General features: G+C 46.5%; 2 protein-coding genes across 4 annotated transcripts in view; both read left to right on the top strand.

The window, feature by feature from the left end:
* The first annotated feature begins 115 nt into the window (after positions 1 to 115).
* Positions 116 to 4750, top strand: decr2 (2,4-dienoyl CoA reductase 2, peroxisomal). The gene is made up of 10 exons (XM_080516782.1): positions 116 to 297; positions 708 to 809; positions 888 to 956; positions 1891 to 1942; positions 2046 to 2181; positions 2521 to 2645; positions 3233 to 3326; positions 3413 to 3517; positions 3607 to 3795; positions 4037 to 4750. The coding sequence occupies exons 2-10, from the start codon at positions 709 to 711 to the stop codon at positions 4069 to 4071; spliced, it is 906 nt and encodes a 301-aa protein (XP_080372908.1). The 5' UTR covers positions 116 to 297; position 708; the 3' UTR covers positions 4072 to 4750.
* A 5226-nt stretch (positions 4751 to 9976) lies between these two features.
* Positions 9977 to 25296, top strand: part of rab11fip3 (RAB11 family interacting protein 3 (class II)) — a 25229-nt gene continuing 9909 nt past the window's right edge. For 2 of the 3 annotated variants that reach the window (XM_080516720.1, XM_080516719.1), the window contains exons 1-4: positions 9977 to 11058; positions 17278 to 17371; positions 20865 to 20941; positions 23427 to 23599. In XM_080516720.1, the coding sequence (XP_080372846.1) occupies positions 10615 to 11058; positions 17278 to 17371; positions 20865 to 20941; positions 23427 to 23599 (788 nt within the window). In that variant the 5' untranslated portion in view covers positions 9977 to 10614. Of the gene's footprint in view, positions 11059 to 17277; positions 17372 to 20864; positions 20942 to 22836; positions 22924 to 23426; positions 23600 to 25296 lie in introns of those variants that run through there. The other variant, XM_080516721.1, reaches the window with a different exon arrangement.

Here is a 25296-nt window from a genome sequence, read left to right as displayed (position 1 = left end):
GTTTAAGTTTCACACATTTTTTATTGAAAAGAGCGCTTGACGGCAGAGGCGACGTTTGGCGTGTGTTCTTGAACGCATCCGGACGGACTTCATTTCCCACAATGCACCTGTTGAAGACAAACTTACAAAGTCCAACTTGTTTTTATCTGCTGTAGAAAAGTCTCAAGAGTGAGCAAAAAGAAAAGAAAAAACACACACACAAGATGTTCTTGGTGATGTGGAAGTAGGTGCTGCTCTTCGTGCTTTTCCATTCAAAGACGGGTCGGACTCGTTTTTTCAACTCGTTTTCTTCATCAGGTAAAGAACTGCTGCAGGGAAACTTTGGTACTAAATGTTCAAAATGGTTCATGCTGACCAACTCCAATAGAATAGTACAGTAAGTCAGAATATCTGTTAAAGTCATGAGTTGTCGTGTTACAGTGTGTTTGGAGCCAACTTAATGTAATGATCGAGATTGTGATGACGTAATACTGGTAATTACAATTAATGGCAATGACGTTAAATGTGCCTTTCCCAGCTTCTGTGGCACTCAGTGAATGTTGCAATGCAGCACAACAAAAGACCTTTAAATCACAAACAAAAAACAAATTGCAATCGTGTCAGCTGGATGAGACTTTTGCAAATTCCCCCACACTTTACAGCTCCAGGTCCTTGTTTGGTCGCAGTAATGTGAAAACCAAAACTCCATTGTGCTTTATTTGAACCAGAATGGCAGAGCCACAGAGACAAGGCGAGTCGCTGCCTGAAGATGTTGGTTCAGATGACTGCCTGACTTCATACACGCATATCTACAGTCCAGATTTACTAAAGTAAGTGTTCACATGTGAGCTTTTTCCCCTTGAACGTCTTCATCCACTCTGCTCACTGAGCTTTGCCTTGTTTTTCAGGGATAAAGTTGCTTTTATAACCGGTGGAGGATCGGGGATCGGGCTCCGTATAGCTGATGTTTTCATGAGGTGAGAAAGGTCTGGGGTTTTTGTTTTTTTTCTCACAGAAATGCAAAGATTGAGCAGAAATATTCCCGTTTAGTTGAACTTGTTTGTCCAGTTTTTGTATTTTGTAATATTACTACCTTACTCAGAAACACAAGAGTGTAAAGTGGATTGTTTTGACCTTTAAATCAATCAATTCGACCCCTAAAACAAGGAGAATAACGGACATATAATATTGTCTTTGTACCCTCCTCAGTGAATCTAATGACTGCATGCACTGATTTTGGTCTTGATAAGGAGCTGAATCTCTTTTCGCTCCATAAAATCCGTCATATCTTGTCATGAACTCGTACGTTGGCTCGTTTTCCTCCAGAGAGATTATCAACATGCATCAACTTCCAGCTGCCATCCTCATTTCTAATCTCGCCTTTTCTGCAGATGCATTATATCCAACAGCCGTTGTTACTGTTATAAAAGGAGGTCGTGTCATACAAAGCAATAAAATGCGTCACTGAGCTTCTCTTATCTCACCGTCAGACTTTCATCATTTGGCTTGTGGGACAAAGTTTAATAATTTACCCACGTCGGCAGGCAAGAATTGGTTAATTTTCATTTTAATCGGCGTAAATCTGTGGCCTTTTTTCTTAATTCGTGGGAATCAGCACTACCTTCTGCAAACGCTTTAAAAAGACGACCTTCATCCTGTCCTTCACAGTTTGTCTGTTTCTCAGTTTCTATATAACATATTTACATATGTTTGCATATTTTGATTCTTTAATTTTATAATTTCTGCACCTTTTTACCTTGAGCTGTTGTAAGTTTGTGTTTCCCCCTGGGGAGGAATAAAGTTCTATTCTTCTTCTATTCTTCTTCTTTCACTTATGAAACAATCAGATTTCATTCATCACAATGCAGGACGCTTGTTTCTTTGACGTAATATTCCGTTCTTCTCCCTCAGGCACGGCTGCGACACAGTGATCGCCAGCAGGAACTTCGACAAGCTCAAAGAGGTTGGTTGTTTTGTTTTTCTCCTCATCGTTTCCAATTTTTAATTTTTCCATCGACTTGAAAATCAAATATTCGCGCATCAAATGTGTGTGTTTTTGATCGTAGGCGGCGAGGAAGCTCAGCGCGGCGACGGGGCGCCGCTGTCTCCCCCTGTGCGTGGACGTGAGGCAGCCGGAGAGCATCGCTGCTGCCGTGGACGAGGCCCTGGGACAGCTGGGACACGTGGACGTCCTCATCAACAGTATGGGACCCAGTTGATCTGCTCTCTCAGAAACTGATCGTTGTTGACAAAAAAAGAATAAGAATGCAGATGTAGTTTTATCAAGTGTGACTGATTGGGGTGGAATCAACCTGTTTGATGATGCACATCTTGTTCGGTGATAAAACCTGGAAGACTGAGAGAAAAGAGACAAACCCCAGTATCGAGAGCAACAATAGTCACAACAATCAACATTTCTTGCTCGAGGGCAGAGGGTGAAGTCGCCTCACGGCTCGTTCATTCGATCTGCAAAGTTCTTCCCTCCGCTGCTCTGGATCTGTTTGGATCAAATCCTGTTTTTTTCTTCCCGTCTCTGGACAGATGCTGCCGGAAACTTCCTGTGTCCCGCCGCGGCGCTCTCTTTCAACGCCTTCAAGACGGTTCTGGAGATCGACACCATGGGAACCTTCAACACCAGCAAGGTCCTTTATGACAAGTGGTTCAAGGTGAGAGAGTGAGAGAGTGGGGGAGTGAGGGAGTGAGTGAGAGAGAGAGAGAGAGAGAGAGAGACCGAGTGAGTGAGTGAGTGAGTGAGTGAGTGAGTGAGTGAGTGAGTGAGTGAGTGAGTGAGAGACCGAGTGAGAGAGAGCGAGTGAGTGAGTGAGTGAGTGAGAGAGAGAGTGAGTGAGTGAGTGAGTGAGAGAGCGAGTGAGAGAGAGCGAGTGAGAGAGAGCGAGTGAGAGAGAGCGAGTGAGTGAGAGAGCGAGTGAGCGAGCGAAAGAGTGAGTGAGAGAGCGAGTGAGAGAGCGAGCGAGTGAGCGAGCGAAAGAGTGAGTGAGAGAGCGAGTGAGTGAGCGAGCGAGAGAGTGAGTGAGAGAGCGAGTGAGAGAGTGAGTGAGTGAGAGAGCGAGCGAGTGAGTGAGAGCGAGTGAGAGAGTGAGCGAGAGAGCGAGCGATTGATTGAGTGAGCGAGTGAGCGAGCGATTGAGTGAGTGAGTGAGTGAGCTTGACTTGATTTTTTCGGGGTTTTTTAACAACTTACCTCCGCTGAAGCTTGTTCCTCTTGTCTCTCGCTACGTTGCCGCCGCCGAAGGATCACGGCGGCAACATCGTCAACATCTCTGCGACGCTGGGCTACAAGGGCCAGGCCCTCCAGGTCCACGCCGGCTCTGCAAAGGCCGCCAACGGTAACAGACTGTTTTGTTTTAATGAGCTATTCCATCACAATGAGAACCCCCCCCCCCCCCCTCCTCCTCACTCGTGTTCTACACAGACGCCATGACGAAGCATCTGGCCGTGGAGTGGGGGCCCAGCGGGGTGAGGGTGAACGCCGTGGCCCCGGGGCCCATCTCTGGCACGGAGGGCTACCGCAGACTGGGTAACGTGATTCAACGGCGGGCATTGGCGACATGACTGGTTTATCTGGGCGAGGTTTGTAATAAGCGCCCCCCCCCTGTAACGTGTCAGGTGGCCCCCGGGGCGAGGCCGCCGGCGCCTTCCAGTCCATCCCCCTGCAGCGCGCCGGCAACAAGACGGAGATGGCCCACTGCACGCTGTTCCTGGCCAGCCCGGCGTCCTCCTACGTGACCGGCGCCGTCCTGGTGGCCGACGGCGGCTCGTGGCTCACCGCGCCCAACGACGTCGCCATGCTGTTGGGTATAGCCTCCTCTAAATCTGCTAAACTCTGAACGGGGCCGGGGCGGGGGGGGTGGGGGCTCTCCCGTCCTCCTCCGGGCTCAGGTGCGTGGGAGGAGGTGCGGCCGGGGAGGCGGTGCGACGACGTGTTGCATCGTCCAAAAAAAAAAAAAACACAGGTGGCGTGCGTCATGATGGAATCCACATTAATATACTTGTCTCTCCTGTTTTCCCTTTTTCTTTTTTGTCTTTTTTTTCCCAGGCTTGTGGTCATCCGAAAAGAAAAGAGACAAATAAATGCCGAAAACAACTAGAGATGTTGACTTGAGCAGTATTTGTGTTGTGTGTCGCCTCCTGGTGGCTCGTAAGGGAACTGCAAGACGAACGCCAACATCCTATATACTGTATACATTTACTTAATAAATGCTCAAATCATAAAACAGATTTTTTTTTTTATGTTATTGAAATTTTAATCTGATCTGTATCAGAAACCTCGGAGCACCACCTGTGTAATAGTGCAACAACAGACTACAACTACATCTCTGGGTAAATAAATAGCAGTAATAGTAAAAATGAGCGCGAGTCAGATATAAATAGAACAGAGAATGAAGGTCAAAGGTTAAATATGTATAAACATGGTGCAGGTTCAGGGGTCCGCAGAGATTTGAGCAAAACCAGTTGTAATTTATATGTTCAGGTGATGGGAGGTGTGGCCGGCAGCTGCTGCAAGTAACTAAAAAACTCACTTGTAATCTAACTTAGTTACTTTTAAGAACAAGTAATCTTTGAAGTAGCTAAGTTACTTTTTAACTAGTAATCAGTAATTGGATTTTTGAAAGTAACCGTGGCAAAACTGCTTGTAAGCCAAATTCATCCGGCTTGTCCTTCAGTGTTGTCTTGTTGGTTTCCATGGTTACCGCATGCAGGTTAAAGGCCCCACTGTGTAAACCAGTATGTGTGTTTTAATGGTTTTTATGGATTCTTTGTCCTGTATCCAGGAAAGGTAATGTAGACATTCACTCTACATATAATAAACGCTCAAATCATAAAACAGATTTTTTTTTTTTTACTCATTCCACTGCAGATGTTTATCACTGAGCATTTCATTATTTTTTTGTCTTAAAACTGTTATTTCTCCCTGGAACTTGTTTTAACACGTTTCCATCTTATCAAGTTGGTGTTTTGTAACACGGAAGTAGCTGGAAGAGAGATTTAATTAGCTAGTTTTTCCTCAACAAGTTGTCAGACTCCATGGCAAACACAGTAAAACGATCGGAACACAAAACTCCTGTATTCTAATATTGGATTTTGATTTAGTTTTTGCTTGGAGCCGGTCAGCACTGTCACCTGATGGCCAGAATGACTCGCTTGAACTTCCTGTAGGCGTTAATGTGAAGGTCTCACTTTGTTTTGGTTCCTCGGATCATGGACTCACTCAAAATTGTACGTGGAACCATTATTCTTAATATACAGTCTGCATATCATGACAAAGAGTCCTAAAATATATGATTTGGGATGTGTAATGCACAATTTCGTCATGCAATTAAGTGGAGCTTTCTGAAAATGTTCCACTTACCCGCTATGTTTTGCCACAACATTTATCAATCTATTTTTGTTCACTGCATTTAATTTTATGTTCAAGGGAAGTTACAGACTTTACCTCCTCATCCTGGCCCAACAACCCGACATCAACTCCGATTTCAGTCGAAAATATTCAACAAATGAAAATATGTTGCGAGACAAACGTACAAAAAAATGCACTCAAGAGGCAAAGGCAGTTTATAAAAACACCATCAATGCAGCAGCGATAGGTTTTTTTTAAATTCTTCACTGTATTTTGCCACTGAAAGTCTCATTAAATGTGCCTTCATGCTTCGACTGTAGACATTTTCAGTAGTAATGGTCACACATACACTGTGCCACCACAGAGGAAACTTTTAAGGCTTAAATTTCAAGGTACTATTTCACCGGCCATGAAAAAAAAAACTAAATACTGGCACAAACTCTGCACAGGATTTAAGCACGATGGAAGCTGGATAGAGGTGTAAGAGGTGTTCTTACTTCAACCACTGTCTCTCCCTTTGAAAAACACATGATGAGAATTGCCCCAAAAACCTAAAATGACCTACAATACTTCCTGTTCGCCCCACGGGGGCGCTACAACACTGGCGTGTTCTCCATCCCAGCATTTTATTTATACAAAATGATTCATTTTGGAAAACAATAATGACACTGAGTGTTATATAATTTTTTTTTTTACACATAATCATGTAAGGATACATTGGGGTGTTTTTTTTTTTTTTACAGATATTTCAGGTCATCTGAGGCTGAACTTTGACCTTTGGTGAGAGTGTGTGCGTGTAAACAGAGGTGGACTGTTTGGACAAGTGGAGGATAGAAATATTTAATAATAATAATAATAATAATGATAATAATTCCTGATCTCAGATCAGTGACACTGCGGGGTGGTTTGTACGCGTGCGTGGAACGTCAGTGGTGTGTGTGTGTGTGTGTGTGTGTATGCGGCTGAGGAGGAGGAGGAGGAGGAAGAGGGGGAGGAGGAGGAGGAGGAGGAGGATGGGTCATTGCTGATGCTGATGCGAGCGCTTCCACTGTGATCAACATCGGAGGACTGATGGAGCTCCCTACCCCGGTCTCACCCCTCCTGTGGCGGACGGAGGCATCCAGAGAGGGACGCTGACGGGGGAGACGCGGCATCGTTTGTAGTCGTTTTTTTTTTTTAACAGGAGGACAAATCGAGGGTCTTTTTTTTTTTTTTTTTTTTTGAGGAGAAGGAGGAGGAATCGTCGCTTCGCCTGCCGTCTGTCTGGCCTGTTCTCCGGACCGACACAGGTGGATCGCAGCTGGAAAGGAAAAAAACAAAAACCCATCACGATCGAAATGAAGACTTGACGCAGCTTGACGTCCACCACCACCACCACCACCACCACCACCACCTCCACCCTCCTTCCCCCCCTTTCCTTCCCTCCGATCGACGGACATTGACGCCAAAAACGTCTGGATCGTTGATCTCAGCGCGAGCGGATAAATCCCGGGGCTCGCGAGCTAATAGGCTAATTCCGCTAGCCGGGCTAGCCGCCCGCCGGGCCAATGGCACCGGGGGAAGCGGGATGCTCGAAGGAGGAGTTAACGCCCGTTGCTGCCTTAAATCCGCTCGGGGGAAGACGCCTCGGCTTCCATGTGTCTGTCCGCCGTTAGACGCCGCGGCTCGGGGGTGTTATTATTTGTTTTATTCGCGCTGTTTCACCGCTCGCGCGCTCCGCTAATGGAGCCGCTTAGTCTAATCGGCTAAAGGGAGCTAATGTTGTCAAACATCCGCGACTTTTTAAAGAGGTGATTTATCGACAGCCGCAGGTGTTTTTGGTAGTTTGTGTTTTTTTGGGGTTTATTTTTTTAAAACCAGCTTCCAGGCATGTCGAGGGTGAAACGTTCGTTCCCGAGCCGGAGGGACGCCGCCGTGTCAGGAAGGGACATCGTGAGTCCAAACGCACCACGTCTCACTGCATAGACACTCGTGTCCCCACTTGTCCCACACACCATGGCGTCTATTACCCACTGTCACCTGCTCTGTTAGCCCTCAACATGTTGGGAGGACTGAAGTCATGGCGTTACAACTGAAGACGTGGATCCAGACCACGGCAGTGAGATAAATAAATAAGCACCCCAGCAGCTTTTTTTTTTTTTTTGGTTTCCTCACACACAAAAGAGGACAGAATGGAGGCGACGGTGTTGTCCGGCCCTCGGGGACTCGCACAGACTTTCCCTCTGGGGTTTCAAACCCTGGACCCGGACAATGGGGCTGGGCTCCGCCCGAGCCAGAGCGGACAGACGGGTTTGGACTTCAGGAACGGCGACGAGCAGGACCAGAACCCGCAACCGAACCTGGACAAGCGTGTTTTTGTGGACAAGCCAGAGGACTTGGACAGCCTCATAGACGTTTCCACGTTTTCTTATGGAGATATGCAATTTACAGGGGAGCTTAAGGAATTGTCTTGCGCGGACAAAATCAACGGACTTGATGACATTAGTGACAGTACTTTGTCTTGGCTGTTTTCCCCCAACTTTCCGGATGTGATTGGGAAAAACTCGGCCTGTAATGAGGTGATTCTCACACAGGATCCCTGTAATGAGGTGATTCTCACACAGGATCCCTGTAATGAGGTGATTCTCACACAGGATCCCTGTAATGAGGTGATTCTCACACAGGATCCCTGTAATGAGGTGATTCTCACACAGGACCCCTGTAATGAGGTGATTCTCACACAGGATCCTTGTAATGAGGTGATTCTCACACAGGATCCTTGTAATGAGGTGATTCTCACACAGGATCCTTGTAATGAGGTGATTCTCACACAGGATCCCTGTAGTGAGGTGATTCTCACACAGGATCCTTGTAATGAGGTGAATTTTACACAGGATCCCTGTAATGAAGCAACTTTTACACAGGATCCCTGTAATGAAGCAACTTTTACACAGGATCCCTGTAATGAGGTGATTCTCACACAGGATCCCTGTAATGAGGTGATTCTCACACAGGATCCCTGTAATGAGGTGATTCTCACACAGGATCCCTGTAATGAGGTAATTTTTGAACAGGATCCTTGTAATGAGGTAATTTTTAAACAGGATCCTTGTAATGAGGTAATTTTTAAACAGGATCCTTGTAATGAGGTAATTTTTAAACAGGATCCCTGTAATGAGGCAACTTTTGAACAGGATCCCTGTAATGAGGTGAATTTTACACAGGATCCCTGTAATGAGGTAATTCTCACACAGGATCCCTGTAATGAGGTAATTCTCACACAGGATCCTTGTAATGAGGTGAATTTTACACAGGATCCCTGTAATGAAGCAACTTTTGAACAGGATCCCTGTAATGAGGTAATTTTTAAACAGGATCCCTGTAATGAGGCAACTTTTACACAGGATCCCTGTAATGAAACAACTTTTACACAGGATCCCTGTAATGAGGCAACTTTTGAACAGGATCCCTGTAATGAGGTGATTCTCACACAGGATCCCTGTAATGAGGTAACTTTTAAACAGGATCCCTGTAATGAGGTAACTTTTAAACAGGATCCCTGTAATGAGGCAACTTTTAAACAGGATCCCTGTAATGAGGCAACTTTTAAACAGGATCCCTGTAATGAGGCAACTTTTAAACAGGATCCCTGTAATGAAACAACTTTTACACAGGATCCCTGTAATGAAGCAACTTTTACACAGGATCCCTGTACTGAGGTGAATTTTACACAAGATCCCTGTAATGAGGCAGCTTTTGAACAGGATCCCTGTAATGAAGAAACTTTTACACAGGATCCCTGTAATGAGGCAACTTTTGAACAGGATCCCTGTAATGAGGCAACTTTTGAACAGGATCCCTGTAATGAGGTGAATTTTACACAGGATCCTTGTAATGAGGTAATTCTCACACAGGATCCTTGTAATGAGGTGAATTTTGAACAGGATCCCTGTAATGAGGTGAATTTTGAACAGGATCCCTGTAATGAGGTAATTTTTAAACAGGATCCCTGTAATGAGGCAACTTTTACACAGGATCCCTGTAATGAAACAACTTTTACACAGGATCCCTGTAATGAAGCAACTTTCACACAGGATCCCTGTAATGAAGCAACTTTTACACAGGATCCCTGTAATGAAGCAACTTTTACACAGGATCCCTGTAATGAGGTGATTCTCACACAGGATCCTTGTAATGAGGTGAATTTTACACAGGATCCCTGTAATGAGGCAACTTTTGAACAGGATCCCTGTAATGAGGTGATTCTCACACAGGATCCCTGTAATGAGGTGAATTTTACACAGGATCCCTGTAATGAGGCAACTTTTACACAGGATCCTTGTAATGAGGTGAATTTTACACAGGATCCCTGTAATGAGGTAACTTTTAAACAGGATCCCTGTAATGAAGCAACTTTTACACAGGATCCCTGTAATGAAGCAACTTTTACACAGGATCCCTGTAATGAAGCAACTTTTACACAGGATCCCTGTAATGAGGTGATTCTCACACAGGATCCTTGTAATGAGGTGAATTTTACACAAGATCCCTGTAATGAGGCAACTTTTGAACAGGATCCCTGTAATGAAGAAACTTTTACACAAGATCCCTGTAATGAGGCGACTTTTGAACAGGATCCCTGTAATGAGGCGACTCTCACACAGGATCCCTCTCCAGAGGTGGAGCTGGTCAGCCTCAGTGTGCCCTCTTCTCCAGTAAAGATTTCCCAGGACTCTGAACTCAATGCAGGAGATGTGTTTTTGTTGGATTTGTTTTCAAACGAAGCGTCTCCATGCGTCTTTAACCCACACGGTGTCAGTGAGGAGCCGGGAGAAGAGTTTGGACATGGGCGGGTGGGACTCCCTGTGACCGTGTCACCTGAAACCAGAGGCCAAGGTTTATTCCCCGATCAAGTGACTGCTCCACCTGATAGCGCTACGCTACAAAGTTTACCTGAGAGCGGCCTCCCACATGACCACACCAGCTCATCGCGGGAGCGCTCCGAAGGGTCCGTGCCTTTGTTGGATTTAGAGGTTCCAGACACTGACAGCTGCCTGAGCCTCTGCCCTGCCAGTCCTGCCTCGGTCACCTGCACAGGAACGCTGCTGGATTCACCGAGAGAAGAGTCGGACGAGTTTGTAGCTACAGGAGCTCCTGTAGTTATAAACCCTACTTCTGAAAATCAATGTGAGAAGAACTGTCCTTCTCCGGGTTCGTCCCCGACGCCGCCTCTGGCTGAAGATGGCCTCGGTCCGGCCAGTGAGAGTCACCCGGAGGACGGTGTGTCCACGAATTTGATGGGCGACATCGGCGAACGGGAGAGTGAAGACATGGCTCTGGATTTGTGCTTGACTGTTGAGGAGGTCCACGACGAGGACCCGTGGGACCTGAAACCGCAGGAGGGAAGTCTTCCCGATCCGGCGGCCGAGCGCATCGAGGAGAGGAGCTCGACGGAGGCGAGCCGGCCCGGAGGTCCCGCCTCTCGCCAAATTCCCTCGTTTGAATTTTCACTTCACACGTCTCCGTCTGAGGCGGCATGGACTAGTGAGGGAGCCGTGGAGACCGTTTCCCTCTCTAAGATGGTGGTGGATGACTCACTGCCGATGGTCTCGGCTGCCAGTACGAGGGAGGAAGATGTCTCCCCGCTAAAGGCTGTGTTTGACGCTCTGGACCAGGATGGAGACGGCTTTGTCCGTATCGAGGAGTTTATGGAGTTTGCGGCCGCTTATGGGGCCGATCAGGTGAGATGCCTTGTTTCTCTGTCCAGACTAAAGCTCCAGTGCAACACGCGTTGAGTGGTCTTCCATGTAAAACGATACCGGGCCATTCAGGGAAATGAGTTAGCGTCGACTCTCCGGCCTGACGAGAGCTGCCCGTCACCTCCATTGTGTTGGAATCTAATTACCAAATCTTTATGGTGAATCGTTCAGGTTTCAGCTATTTACATTATTAGAGAAATAGTCTAAATGGGATTAATTTGTTTATGGGACTGAATTTCTACAATGTTCGTAGTCATTAGTGCTGTGTCTACCAGTATAAACCAAAATAAAAGTTAACATCTTGTTCTGCACCCTATCTGGATTATGTCCCCCTGAAACGTCTCTGCATGATGTCTGCTTAGGTCAGAGGTCTTCAACCTGTGGCCCCTGAGTTCCAGTGTGTTTCCTTAAAAGAACTCTGGTCTTCCTGCTAAATATGTCTGGAAGAAAGCAGAGCAGCTAAACTGGCTAAAATCACAACAACAAAATTGGTTGAAAAAAGCTAAAATGCAGAAAAGAACACAGTAAAAGGCCTCAAATCGATATAACATAATATTTCTCAAAGTCAAAATGTCTTAAACCAATATGACACTGAATAGGTAAAACAGAAAAGTGTAAAAAGTTGCCTGAAATGGGGAAAAAAAACAACAAAACAGTTAAAGTTTAGTTAAAAATGCCAAAATAGCTATCAGAGTAAATCACTTGATTAGGAAAAATGACAACTGCAGTGGCTCACACAGCCAAAACTACTAAAAATGACAATCAAAGCCGAGAAACGAGATGAATCCACTTTAATTAACTCGCAAAAAAAACACATCCAATGTTCTAAATTGTAATCATGAGACATCAAACGTGTGAATCTTATTTTGAAGGTTGAATATTGCGGTTCCGAACAGATTTTGCGTAGTCGTACGAGGACCAAAGTGGCTCCGTGAGTCATGAAGGTCGCAGGAGGCTGGATCAGATGTTCGTTTCCCAACAATGACTCTAATAACGCTGCACAATATTACAACCGTCAGGATTAGGCCGTCATCCATCGCGCAGCGAGGAATTATGCAGATAACTCTGCCACTCGTTATTGTCTTTAAAAGCAGAAATCTGTCAGGCCTGAAACTCTTCCATATGTTGACTTCATTTACATACGCTTCGCTCTGGGATTATCGTGTGTGTGTGTGTGTGTGTGCGTGCTTTGGAATCCCATTCCATTCACATTATTATTCTGACTGTTTGAAGTGGAATTATTAATCTTCTTTCCCCACATTTCTGCCACACATGTTAACATTTGAGGAGAAGACTCTCCTCCTCACTGCTGTAAATGTTTGTTCTGGGCAAAGTGACTGTACGATATCTCAGATTTGTTTCTATGATTTCAATTGAAGAGTAGGACAATTGCAAGAAATGTCTTTTTTTTGGGGGGATGATGTAGCCTAAAATATACAAAAAGTTGAGTTTATTTATTTTTTCCCGAGCTTAATAGAGGAAATAAACATGTGTCAACAGTGAATCGTGAAAGAATATTGCAGTGGTCGTTCAGAATAAGCAAAGAACCCTTGATTCTGTCAGCATAATATCCTCCTGTGAAATATTGATGGGGGGGTTTTTTTTTCTGCCTCCTGAGCCTCGGCAAGTGATTGCACATTTTCCAATAGCTGTAAAAGGCAGGACTTATGTGATTATGTAACCTGTGTGGTAAGAGACATAAGCCTGTCAAGTGTGCCTCAGTGAGCATGCATTAAATTAAACTATAGATTTTTAACTCGCAGGACTGTCATCTTGTCCCGACTAGACCCACCTGGGTTCTCTCTCTGTGCTGCATTGATCGGATTTACACCAATCATTAATTCACCAGCTTAATTTAGTCTTTTAGGCCTTGCACCAGGACGCTGTGTGAACATGTGTACCCGCCGGGGCTCCGCACAGTGTGACGCTCACCCACTAATGCTTTTTAATCCCTTCACCCCCCCCCCCCCAGTTCAAAGCACCTCTATTGCCCCTGATCTGCCCCCCCGTCTAGCCATAGGTATCTGCAGCTCTGCACACAGGACATTGTGAAGGATTAAGAGTTAAATGTGTTTTCCTGAGTCAGAGGGACTCCATGGTTTAGGCGCTGCCCACCGACTGCCTCTGACTTTGTTTGGATGGGCAGAGGAGACGCTTTCCCGTGTTGCTCTAACGTAAATGGGTTCCGCCTGCCGATTGGTCGGGAAGGTGCACAACGTGACGCGCTTGCGTAACGCTCCGGGGGAGTTATTTTATTTCAAAGGTGCGTTCTGTTTTTGGGTGTCCTCCTGTACCGTATGGGTTCTGGGAGGTTTTTTCTTTCTTCCAGCACATCAGTTCCAGCAGTTAGTAGATTTGGATCTGAGCTGGAAGGGTTTTCTTTGGACCGCTAACCATGATTGCGCGGCTCGATTACCGGTACACTGACTATCTGGTTTCCAAGTGCTGCATGCTGCACAAGCTAATCTGTGCCCTTTACAGGAAACTCCTCTCGGATTTCTGAGACATGGAAACAATCGTTTCACAACCTCTTTTTCATTTCGAGTGAATAAGCGGACAGCAGTAAGACTTGACTGTAGAATTTCAGGAATGTTCTACGATACATGCGACCTGTCTGAGGAGCCACTATTCACTGGCTCCAAACAAGGACCGTTGGAAAGACGAGGATCTCACACATTTGTTCTTTACCAAAGTAGCAAATAGTTGTGGAATGCATATAAATCCAGTTGTAATATTTGATAAATCCTTGTCCCAATATGTCCCTGTATTTCATTTCAAGTCTCTGCTGGAGGGGCTCAGATTGGTCAGATTATACTGTGGCTCGTCGTCGTACTTGGACACGGATTTAAGTGAGCGGTTGAAAAAAACCCCACAAAACAAGTAATTATTGTCGACCATAAATAACATAAGAAGAAAGTTTGAGTTGCCCCCGAGGCTGTGGGGAAGCTTTACGTGGGGTAATTAGAAAAGTGAATAATTTCCAGAGAGTTGTTGGTCGTACGCTTCAGTTTTCAAGAAAGGTTCGAGTCTGGACATTTGTTTTTGTTTGTTGGATTGTTTTTTGTGCCGCAGGCACTGAGAAAGATTCTGTATTTATATGGCCACAGTTGAGGAAGCCTGCGTGCGTGTGCAGCAGCTTGTATCGCATTGCAAACATCCCATCAACCTGTCGCAAGCAACGGGAAGATATTAAAAGCAGAATTTCCATGAACGTGCGACCTGTGTGCTCCGCATGCAAAAGACCTGTCCAGTAATATCCCGGGATGTGACGGTTCCAGTGTTCACACACTACCAGAGGGTCACGTATGGGTGATTTGACTTGTGACACAATAACATGTAAAGTCAGTAAGGGGATATTTGTGAGCTGTGGTCAGAAATCTGCCGGTGGGTACGAGCCCACGATGGTCCGTGGAGAATAGACGTCCAGCAGACGTGCATCTATTCTGGTAATCCAGCTATTGAAAGGACCTTTCTGTGGGTTTGACCCTGATTCTGCACAAAAGCCAAACTGAGATGAATTGTTGTGGCGTCTCTCTCTTGTGAGTGGACCCTGCCAGCCCCCCCCCCCCTTTATGTACTGACCCACTAATCCACACTGGAATGTCACAAGCCCCCCCCCAAAGTGTACCACATCTTAAGTTTATGGCCAATGTGCATGTGTGGCGCTGCTTTATTTGCGTCAAAAGACTGTACTGCTTTTTTTTTTTTTTCATCCGACGCGATGTTCTTCCAGCCGACCGAGCTCATGATTACGGGCGTCGCGGCTCCGCTCGGCAGCCATTGTGAAATCCCCTTCGGGAGACGCTCTCGGCGGAGTCCTGGTCTCCGCGGGGTTAAGCACAACAGTGGTCTGTGTGGAGGCGGTCAGGCGTGCCCCGGCACTGATTAGACACAAATAGAGGAAACAGAAAAACCACAGCAGCCTTTGCTGCTCCGCTAAACGGGAGATCTGACAGTGGAGAGTTATGCTGTATTTTTTTTTTTTTTCCTCTTTTTTTTTTTGGTGACTTGCCACCGTCTCCAACGACTGAACTTGCAAAGTGCCAGCCATGCATGTCTTCATGTTAAAAATATGCATCCTATTTTGAAAAGAAGTTCTTGATTGTTTAAATACTTTTGTGTGTTGTTGGTTTTTTTTTTTTTTGTTTAATTCAGGCAGACTGCCTTTGTGATTGTATTGCTTTGTGCGAGATCCATGCTGGATCAGTAGGCCAGACGTGGTCCACAGTAGATAAAGTTGAGGCTTCTGACCCGACATTATCATGAAACCCAATGGTTCTGAGCAATGATGTTGACTGAGACAGACGTTGGAAGTGCATTTCCACGAGTTGCTTGAACGTCGGAATCAAATTCAGCCTTTTTTTAATTTTTAGGTTAGAGCTCGGAATAGCCGCCAGGCCCTGCTAACGAGACCCGAGGGGCCTGGCACCGCTGCACGCACCCAACAGCTGGGATGTAGGCCATGGACGGCTTCCACAGCGTAGTGGCCTCAAACCGCTTTTGGATGTCACGCCGGTGCAACACGGGGCCCGATCGACGGTGAATTAATGACGTACGCTAACCCGGTCTGCTGTGGCAAAAGTCAAAAATAAGACTTAATTCCTCGCATCATCCAGCAGATGTAAAAAAAAAGTTGTCATGAGGAGCCAGACGTGTGTCATCACACCCCGGCTTTCTCACCTCGCGCTGCAGAGGTGTTTGTGAATCGCTGCACCGAGCGCGATGGTTTCCTGTTGAAACGTCAGCTGGAACAAAAAAAGAAAAAGAAAAGAAGCTATATTCAGATGCCGACCACGCACCTCGAATACAGATCTGAGTCTCGAGCCTGTGCTCCTTCAGCCTGACATCTATTGTTTGAAGAGGTTAAAATGAGACGCAGCCGCTCCCGTCCCGTCGTCCAGCACAGCCGGGGTTAATTCCACCAAAAACCCAGATTATATGCCACGGGGCTGTTGGGAGTCGCGTTATTAGCAGTTTCAGCCGTTTTCAGCCTCTTTGACTCACAGCTCAGTGTTGCTAAGCAGATCAGCTTGTTTTCCTGTGTAATTGATACGAGGCGCGCTGGAAAAGTCGTCGTTAAACCAAAAAAAAAATAAAAAAGTCTGTTTTCACCGAACGTGTTCACGTTTTCAAGGAACAAGTGAGCTGCAACCACAGGAGCCTCACACACGACATGCTCCCTCCCAGCTGCAGGCTGCGATACACGCCTGGAAGTTTACCGTAATGATGGGTTGGAGTCGTTTCCGTGATGGATGACATCTGACTGGGGTTTATTATTGGTGCGACCGCAGCCCGGTCGGAAGGTCGTTCAGACGGCGCTTCGCGTTTATTGACGAGGGCAAAGCCAGTAAAAAAAAAAAAAAAAAAGTCAGTAGCCGTGTGAAAATGTATTCTCCCGTAACGTAAAAACACGCCGTTGCCCTGCAATACACGGGAGCGCCGTTTTAACACGCCGAGGCAGATTGCAGGGATTTGTTTTGTGCGCCTTGGGTTTCTGTTTACTGAAGCGCACGTCGTCAGGTTGCCTGGCGACCGACTCGGGAACATACAGCATGTAGGTGCTCTTATATAACCAGTTTGACACTTTAATGCGGCGCAGTTTTTTTTTTGTCTCAAAGACGAGATTGCTTCGCATTATGTCGGTAAACACAATTGGAGTTTTTCTTGCTGCCTTTTTTTTTTTTCCTGTTACCTTTTAAACGTGTCTGTAAATGCAAAAACTCTCTCTAGCGTTTCCTCTGCTTCTTGCCGTCGCTCCGTAGGCATCAAGCTGAAGTCCTTTGTCATCGCTCGGGTCTTTATTATCGCCCTGAATCCAATAAAGTGAGGAAAAACAACTCTTCACACATGCAGAAGTGGCCTTTTTTCCTTGGTCGGATGTTTTATTGGTGACCTTTCGCTCTCGCCGTCGGAACATCCTCTCCAGGTCCCATAATCTCTGCAGTTAAATTGTCACGTGGGTGAAATGAGAACGAGTTTAAAGTACTTGTGTCGCTTGTATTCAGATGGAAAAGTGGCCAATTCCTTTCCCACTGAAGTCACTATGCAAACAGTCATTTTGTCCCTGACATCATTTATTACATCAGTTTGAAGCAGCCGGGCTTGAACAAATGAACACTTCACAGAAGAGGGGTTTCCCCTCTGTTGCCATTGGGTTTTTTCTTTTTTAACAGTTTCTGTCTTTTGTTTTTATTTTCCCAGGTGAAAGATCTGACCAAGTTTTTAGACCCCAGTGGCCTCGGAGTCATCAGCTTCGAAGACTTCCATCGTGGAATCTCTGCCATCAGCAATGGAGGTGAGCTGGCACACATCCTCTCTCCCGTTTTCCAGCTTCTCATGCTTGTACGAGGTCTTTAATATCTCGTATTGTTGTAGCTCAGTTGTGGTCAGTGGGCCTCAAATCTGCTTTAGCAGAAAATTCTCTGACCCACATCATTCCGAGGTTTATTTCCATGCTCGGCCTTATTTTCTCAATCTGGTTTAATCTGGGCATTACCCACGGTGCCCGGGATTGCTGTCGGCGCAGTATGTTCATGATATCGCTTCAGCTGAGGTGAAGGATTTTCAGCGGGAGGGCAGCGGGCTGACCCAGATTCTTTTACTGGACCCAAAATGACGTTCTTCTCCTTTTTTCCAGTCTGATGGACTCCTGCTAGCGGACAACTCCTTTTCTTTAACGGCCACGTGAAAAACACAACGAGCACTGCTATAGAGCGCCCACACTTAACTTGACTTGAATTTGCTGAATAAGTATTATCTTTTGATTTAAAAGCATTCTTTTATTTCCCCAATATTATTTATTATTTCAATATATTTTTTATCCAGTCTTCAGTTGCTGTTTAGTTTGTAACTGAGGAATATTACAAGATTTTCCCATCTAAATGTAAAGTATTTTAACATGTTTTTACATAAACAAACCTTAAATAAGTTTCAAAATCTGTTGGTTTTCACTTCATTTAATTGTATTCTTAAAAGCAAGCAAATCTCGGTTAGAACCTTTGGATGCTGCAACAATTTCCTGTGGAAAAAAAACAGTGCGTTGTAGGCAAGAAAGTGATTTCCTGCTGCTGCCACTTCAGTTGGATTGTGCACTGCTGGGTTATTTTTGCTCACTGGCTCAGGTGTGTTTGTCAGTTCCACAGTCGCCTGGAGGAAGCCTCCGCTGCGCTGCTGGTGTCCTGAATAACCCGAGGTTTACACGCCAGGATGGGAAGCTGCACCGATGAGTCACCCGTTATCAGATGACGGCACATTTCTGGGGCTTTCGCCTGTGAAAACATTTGGTCTGTTGTCAAAATGAAAAGTACGATGAAATCGATCGTACAAATTGGAGTGCCGGAGTTTCAACCCAGATATTGACATAGAAACTGGTTTTTTTAACCATCGTCAACAAATAGTTCAGACGTTTCTTTGTGAATTTCTGTTCTTGAATTCAAATCCTCTCTAAGTGTAATAATTTTTAAATGTAATCATTGTTGGATAAGAGATGAGATAATCCTTTAATAATCTCACAGAAGGAGAAATTTTACAGCCACAAAAATTCCTCCTCACTATCAGAAGGTTAAATCATGTCGGACTTTGTGAGACAGACAGTTTAATAAAATGAATTGTCTCTCTTTATTTGAATCAACATTCACATATTTGATATTTCTAACCAGAAATATATAAAAAATAGTCATTTCAATATGTCCCTCGGGAGGATTTGTGGCCACACGTGTGGGACAGGTTGCCTGTTTCAGCTTTTTTCACACTTCAGAGAGGAATAATACGAAGATGCAGCAGGTTCCACCAGATCCTGGAGGCTTGACACACACGCATGTGGTGCTGGAGTCACTGAAAGGAGTGGAAACGTCCCCCCCCCCCCCCCCCCCCCCCCCGACCACACTGGCCTATTGATGGGTAGAACTGGTTTCCCAGGACTTTCTGGGTTGCGCGGCTCTGGTTACTCAGACCATGAATAAGTCATGGCCTGGAAGGCATCCGATGCACAGACACATGGGCCGGTTGGCCGGCGTTCAGAGCGGGAGTGGCAGAGAGATGAGGTTCGGGCGGAGAGTCCTTTTCACCTCAATTATTTACGTCCTTTCTCCCTCGCTGCCCCCGCCCCCCCCCCCCCCTCTGGCCCGTGTTTAGATTCCTCGCTGCACTTTCAAGGTTGCGTTGTGAAATCACAGTGGAAGCCAAGAAACTTCCCAACAAAGCCAAAGGACAGTTTTCCCAAAAGGATCCGCTTACGAGACGGTGGTCCAGTGATCGTTTGATCGTCTGTGCTCGTCCTGGAACAACCAGGACATTGTTGTGAACACAGCAGAGACCCATTGTCCCGTATTTCTGGTAACGCGCTGCAATGTTGTTTGCAGTGTTTCTCTGAGTGAATCTGATATTTCCTGCTGGGGGAGCCGTTTCTCATCAGTGTGTGAAGATCCAACCTTCCCCTGTAACTTCCCAAGTCGCTCGCACGATCCTGACAGGATTGTCGTTTGCTCGTCAGTTTTGGTTGTTTTTTTTGGGCGAAACGATCGATTATAATTTCTTCTCACAATCTACTTGTTCCGTTCCTTCGCTGCTGTTGCTGTAAACGGGAGGGAACGCTTGATATTAACCGCATTGCACTCCCGCCTCCACTTTTAATTTGTGCTCTGCTCTGCCCGGGACCAGCTACCTTGTAATAAAGACGTATCTGCAGGCGGTGGAAATGCCTCGCACCCCCACCGCCGCCGTGTCATGTCTGGAACAACAAGACTCTGCTTCAGAGGCTGTGTGACGCCGGCTCGTTTCGCCGAGGACACCTGCAATGTGTGCGACTGTCACGGGGGGGGGGGGGGGCCGAGGGCCTTACATCAGACCCAGAGGCACGGAAACCCTCGGGTCTGCTGGCAGAGGACTGTTTGTGCTCTGTTCTCTCACCAGGGTGCCAGTCACTCTCTGTTTACTAGATACAGGAGCTGCACAGGCCGATGGGACTTGTGTTTTCCCCGTGTCGGGTTACACTGCCACGTCTCTTGCTGTATTGATGAGCTGCTGTGGTCCCGCTGCTTTTTTTTTTTTTATTGTTTTATATCTATCCGTGATCATCGCTTGACATTCGCTAGCCCTTGAAACGCCGGCGTAGAAGTTGCATAATGTTTGCTGGCGCATCACACCGAGACTGTAAATGTGCCGGGGGGAGGGCGGCCCGGGCACGAACTCCCGAATGTGCCGATTGCAGACGGGAGTTTGACGCGTCGGAGAAGGCGGCGCTTCATAAAGCGTTCCCAGTTAGTCGTGATGTAAGGCCTCGTTTCAAAATGTAAATATGACTATAGTGTAATAAAAAGCAAAAAAAAGTCTCGCGGACTGGTTTTCTGATTTTTCTCAGGTAAATCCTAATCAGAAAAAAAACGTAATTTATCCTGGAGGGGCGATGAGGTGAGCAAAGAGCGATACATGGAAAGTAAAATAATGACTTGTATATGGGGCAAAACTCTCTTTCACTGCTTTCTGGTAGTTTTTAAATGCTTGGATGTCCTAAATGAGTTATTGTTATGGCCATTGTGCATGTCAAATGTTGTCTTGTGAAATTTGCTCTTGAGACATTGGGATATTTACAGGCTTTTTGCAAAATGAGTCTCTGTTTCATATACCTTCTGAGACACCTTCCTTGTCGTCTGCCTGTAAATTGACTCTCTGTTTGCACACGAACGCTGCTACGACACACACCGACGCCGTGTTTGTTCAACCTCCTTTTGCTGCTTGTCTCTGTTTATCCCGCTCACCGTTAAACCCGTCCTCTTCCTCTCCGTCGACAGGCCCGGAGCCGCAGCTCTACGACGGGGGCTACAGTCCGGGGGACGGCGCCGTGGGCTGCCCGGAGGAGTACGACGAGGTGAGCCCCTAACCCCCCCCCCCCCGCCGTGGTTATGTCTGCTGCCACTTCACTTCCTGTCGGTGGACAAAGGCCTCTGAACTCCCGGTGCACTCTCTCTCTCTCTCTCTCTCTCTCTCTCGCTTCCCACTGTAATTGACTGGGCGGCTGACGAAGCTATCATTACCACCCTGTGAACGCCGCACACACCCCACAGCCCCGTCCGGCCCTCGCCAAGTCGCATCTGGCGGGCCAAGGCTTTTCAGTTGTTCTTTCACAAATATTGAATTAACTGGAGTGAGTGTGTGTGTGTGTGTTTGAGTGTTTGAGTGTGTGGTTGGAATATCTGGAATTCTTGTCTCCTCTTGCGGATGAAACTTGTATTTTTACCCGTGGGTTCTGGCTGCCCTCTCAAGTGTTCCTGCTATTGTGCGCCCCTTCAAGCATGGCTCGTTTTAGAGGCCTCGTATTGCACAGTGTCGGCGCCCTCTGTTGATGGTATCCAGAAGTGCCGACCCCCTGTACCGTCGTTAAAAAAAAACAACCCCTGCTTCAGTTCTGCCGGCTGTATGGCGAGAGGTTTTATTGGTGAGGTTTTATTGCAAAGTAGAGAAAATGTTCAAAATATCTCTGCGCCTTTTGTAAATCTGACGTTGGAACTTCTAAATTGAATTAAATTAAGCAGACATTATTAAATGAACATTGGAAACGCATGACTGCAATCTTTTGCGGTGAATTGTCGGGAACGTTCTCCTGCAGTTGCTGCATTATGACGTTCTTGCGAGCTTTGGAGCTCCGCTACGACCTGCTGACACGTCGGTCTCCCAACTCGGGTCTCGGTGTGGTTTTGTCGCTGCTCGTCGCAATGTTTTCTTTCAAATCTGTACTATTTTCTTCGTCGTTTGGCAGGATCGGAGCTTCTAGTGGGCCTGTTTCAGTCCACTCGCCTTATGTTTGACGTCCATGTTCTAACGGCTTGCTTGTACCAAGTTATGTAATTAAGAGCGATTGTTTTCATTATGGTTATTATTAATATTGCCTAAAATAATGTTCAAAACATGCTTTTTATGGCCAAATGATCTGAATTTAGTTCAACTAAATGCTTATTGACCAGTTGAGGGAAGCGACGGACACATGAATGGGAAATAAAAGAAGAAATTAGAAGTGAATGAGATTTTTGGCGTTCATAATTCAAAGCCTCCATAGAAAGTCCCCCGCTGCTGTTTACTGGAAGGCGGGAGCGGCGTTTTTGGGGAAGTTTGTGTATGTTTGAAGTAGACGCCACACCTGTGTCCGCGGCCTTGTTTTTTTTCCCCCTCCGCTTTCTGGCAGAAAAGGTTTCCTCTCTCAAAGGCCGTGCTGTTCGCCCCCTGTTTGCTTTCAAAACAGGCAAAGGTGAGGCTGTGGAGTCGAAACGCCCCGGCCGCCACGTTCGTACCCTTTCCTGACGAGTATTTTTCCAGACGTTCCTCACGTTCACATTTTCGTCCCGGATTAGAATTTCCCCACCGAATCACTGATGTTTTTTTTTCTCCGTCTCCCGTTTTCCGAAGCACTTCTTCGGTGATGTATAGCCCTCATTCACCGTGCGGCACCGGAGCTTGTTGAACGTGGTTTAATGATTTACTCTTGTCACACCGGGGGCAGAGCGGGAAGCTCCCATGAGTTTGCAGAGATTAAACTGTTCTCCGGCTGGTTTGCTTTATGTTCCGTCAGCCTGTGAGCCGTCAGTGGCTCATTGTAGCCGACTGGCTGTTGCACTTTGGACTCCGTCACTGTCTCCACCCCCTTTGACCACCCAGTGGAGCTGAACGAGGTGTGACACGCCCCCCCCCCCCCCTCCCTCCGTCACTCCTTCCCAGAGTAAAAGTGAGGAAGCAGCCGCTGTAGGAGTTTGTTAAACCGCCTCTCATGTCACAACACTTTCCCTGCCGGTGAAGATGGTTCTGGCCATGGTGGACATCCCTCTCGGTCCCTCTTCCCTGGACGCGTCGTGCGGACTGGTACGCCGTCCTTCGACGTGACTCGCTCGTCTCGACGACTGTCTCAACAGCTCTGACGCTCGCCAATGTCGCCCCGTACCTGCCGGCGGCCTCAGATGGCCACTCTTGGCTCGCGTCGGTGTCGCGTTTGGCGTCTGGCGTTTGCAAAGCCGTGCGCTTCGCTCTTTTTGTTTGCACTTGTTGCTTGACGCTCGTGATGCAGCGGGGTTTTCTCAGGGCGGCCGTCTCGGACACGGGAGCGTATTTGATCGCTCAGACTCGTTCAGCTGTTAAAGTTTTGATTTAAAACGTAGCTTCAGACACGACTCACTCAGCATTTCTATAGTGGATCAGTCTTCTTAAAGCCACGCTGTTGTTTTAATTAGTATTTCGAGAGTTTTTGTCTGCATCCATTACTTTCCACCCTTAAATGTGCCGTCTTGTAACTTTTGGGGGTTTTTTTTCCCTTAAAGACTTGTGTTTTTTTGTGTGGCCATGTTGAAATACCGTTTCTGTCCGTGCAGCAGAATGAGGTGACGGACAGCGCATACCTGGGCTCGGAGAGCACGTACAGCGAGTGCGAGACCTTCACCGATGAGGACACGGGGGCCCTCGTGCCCCCCGAGATGCACGAGGACGTGGAGACGGACAGCGGCATCGAGGCGACGCTCCACGACCCCGAAGACGGAGGGAACAGGTTGGTAAAGGGGCGTCGCTTTAGTGTCGGGTGTGCGAGTAATTCCTGGAGGAATACAGACCCGCTGCTGTGTTTTGTTTTTTGTTTTTTTTCCCCGCGTGCCCCCGGATGACTTCTGTCGGACAACATCCATTCTAATCCACTTTTCTTGAGAAGGAGATCGTCATAATGCTCATAATCGCTCTCGGCCTCTGAATCTATTGAAAGAAAAAAAAAAAAGTGTGTGTTAAATCTCCAGCCGAAAGGCTCTGAAGCTGCCCTGCACTGACCTTTCACACCGGTCACGTGAATTATTGTTGCGTGCCAGGCTCTCAATCACTCGTTTCTATTTGGGTCAGCAGACAGTCAGATTAAACGCAGGCTTGTATTGACTGGCTGCCTTGAATTCCCTTGGATGTATCCAACACCTCCATTAACCCTTTCATTAGTGCTACTCTGTTAAACTGCTGTAAACGTTGAACTTTTAACGCCTATTTTCAAATGTTTTTATTGGCTGAAAAGCAACTCGCTGAATCCTCACTTATGGTATATTGCATTAGTTATGACGCTCGTTTCAGTGTTCATCCCCTCTGGATGTGGAAGAAGGAGGAGGACGGCCTGATGTGTTTTGAAGGAACCGATTGTGAGCCCGTCCTTCTATTTTTGTTGAAACGTCACCGTTTAGTGGATTTGCTTCACGCGGTGAGGGGGTGCTCAGCGTTCCATTAGAAAGCACAAGATGACAAAACGTTAAACGTTTGACTATTCCCGTGTTCTCCGTCGACTGCAGACCGTCGTGAGCGACACTGCAGACATCCTGCAATCCATCCGCGTTTCTGTGTCACTAATTAACCGGCTTTGTTCGACGAGGAGTTATTTCAATGTGTCGGCCTCTTCAATGTGGGATCCGTCCGAGGAGGCAGTGTCAACATTCTCTCCGTGTATTTACACAGGAGTGCTCTTGTTGGTGTGTTTTTTCTTTTTCTTTTTTTTTTTTTTCCCCGGGTGAACACCAAGGAGGATGTGCAAAGTGCCGTCGCCTAATCTGCTGAGTGTGTGACCCGTCTGTCCGGTTCCATGACGGATTGGAGTGGTCTGCCTGACATAGATGTGTTTGGACTTCCTATTCCATGAATAAGCCTTGAATTCCAGGAAGTGTTGAGTTGGCTCTTTTTTCCTCAGTTTTTCCCCCCCTTTTTTTTTTTTTTTTCTCCCTGTGGCAGTCGCAGATCTGATTTTCCCCTTCACTCTCTCCCTCACTTTGCTAAATCTGGAGCCCAGTGGAACTTGACTCACACTGTATAACTGCAAGACCTTCGGAATCTCTCCTTTCAGCCATTTCTTTAGCGATAATAGGTAACTCATAAGAGCCCAAGCAGCAGATGAGACCTTTCCTGTGTCAGCAGATTAGCGTGTGCCTCCACAATGATTGATCAGTAGAAGTTCCTAATAGTTACTCCGACTAAAATGTAATCTTTGAGTCATTGCTGCCTTGGTCTTTAGCAGTGTTCCTAATGCACGCAGGTGCAAACTTTAGTCTTGGCTGCGCGAAACTGATTAATTTGAACATTTAGTCTGCAGCAACTTGATTGTTTTAGTTTGGAAAATAAAGTCCTTGGTATGTCGGTTAGTGTTGCACTGATTCAGTCTTCGATGCCATATTCTTATTTTATTAAGATATGCTTGATGGGATTTGCCAATTCAAATCACCAATTCAG

This window comes from Blennius ocellaris, assembly GCF_963422515.1.
Source record: "Blennius ocellaris genome assembly, chromosome: 21".
Lineage (NCBI taxonomy): Eukaryota > Metazoa > Chordata > Actinopteri > Blenniiformes > Blenniidae > Blennius > Blennius ocellaris.
The sequence above is the reverse complement of the archived record's forward strand: the minus strand, read 5'-3'. Positions and strand labels throughout refer to the sequence as shown.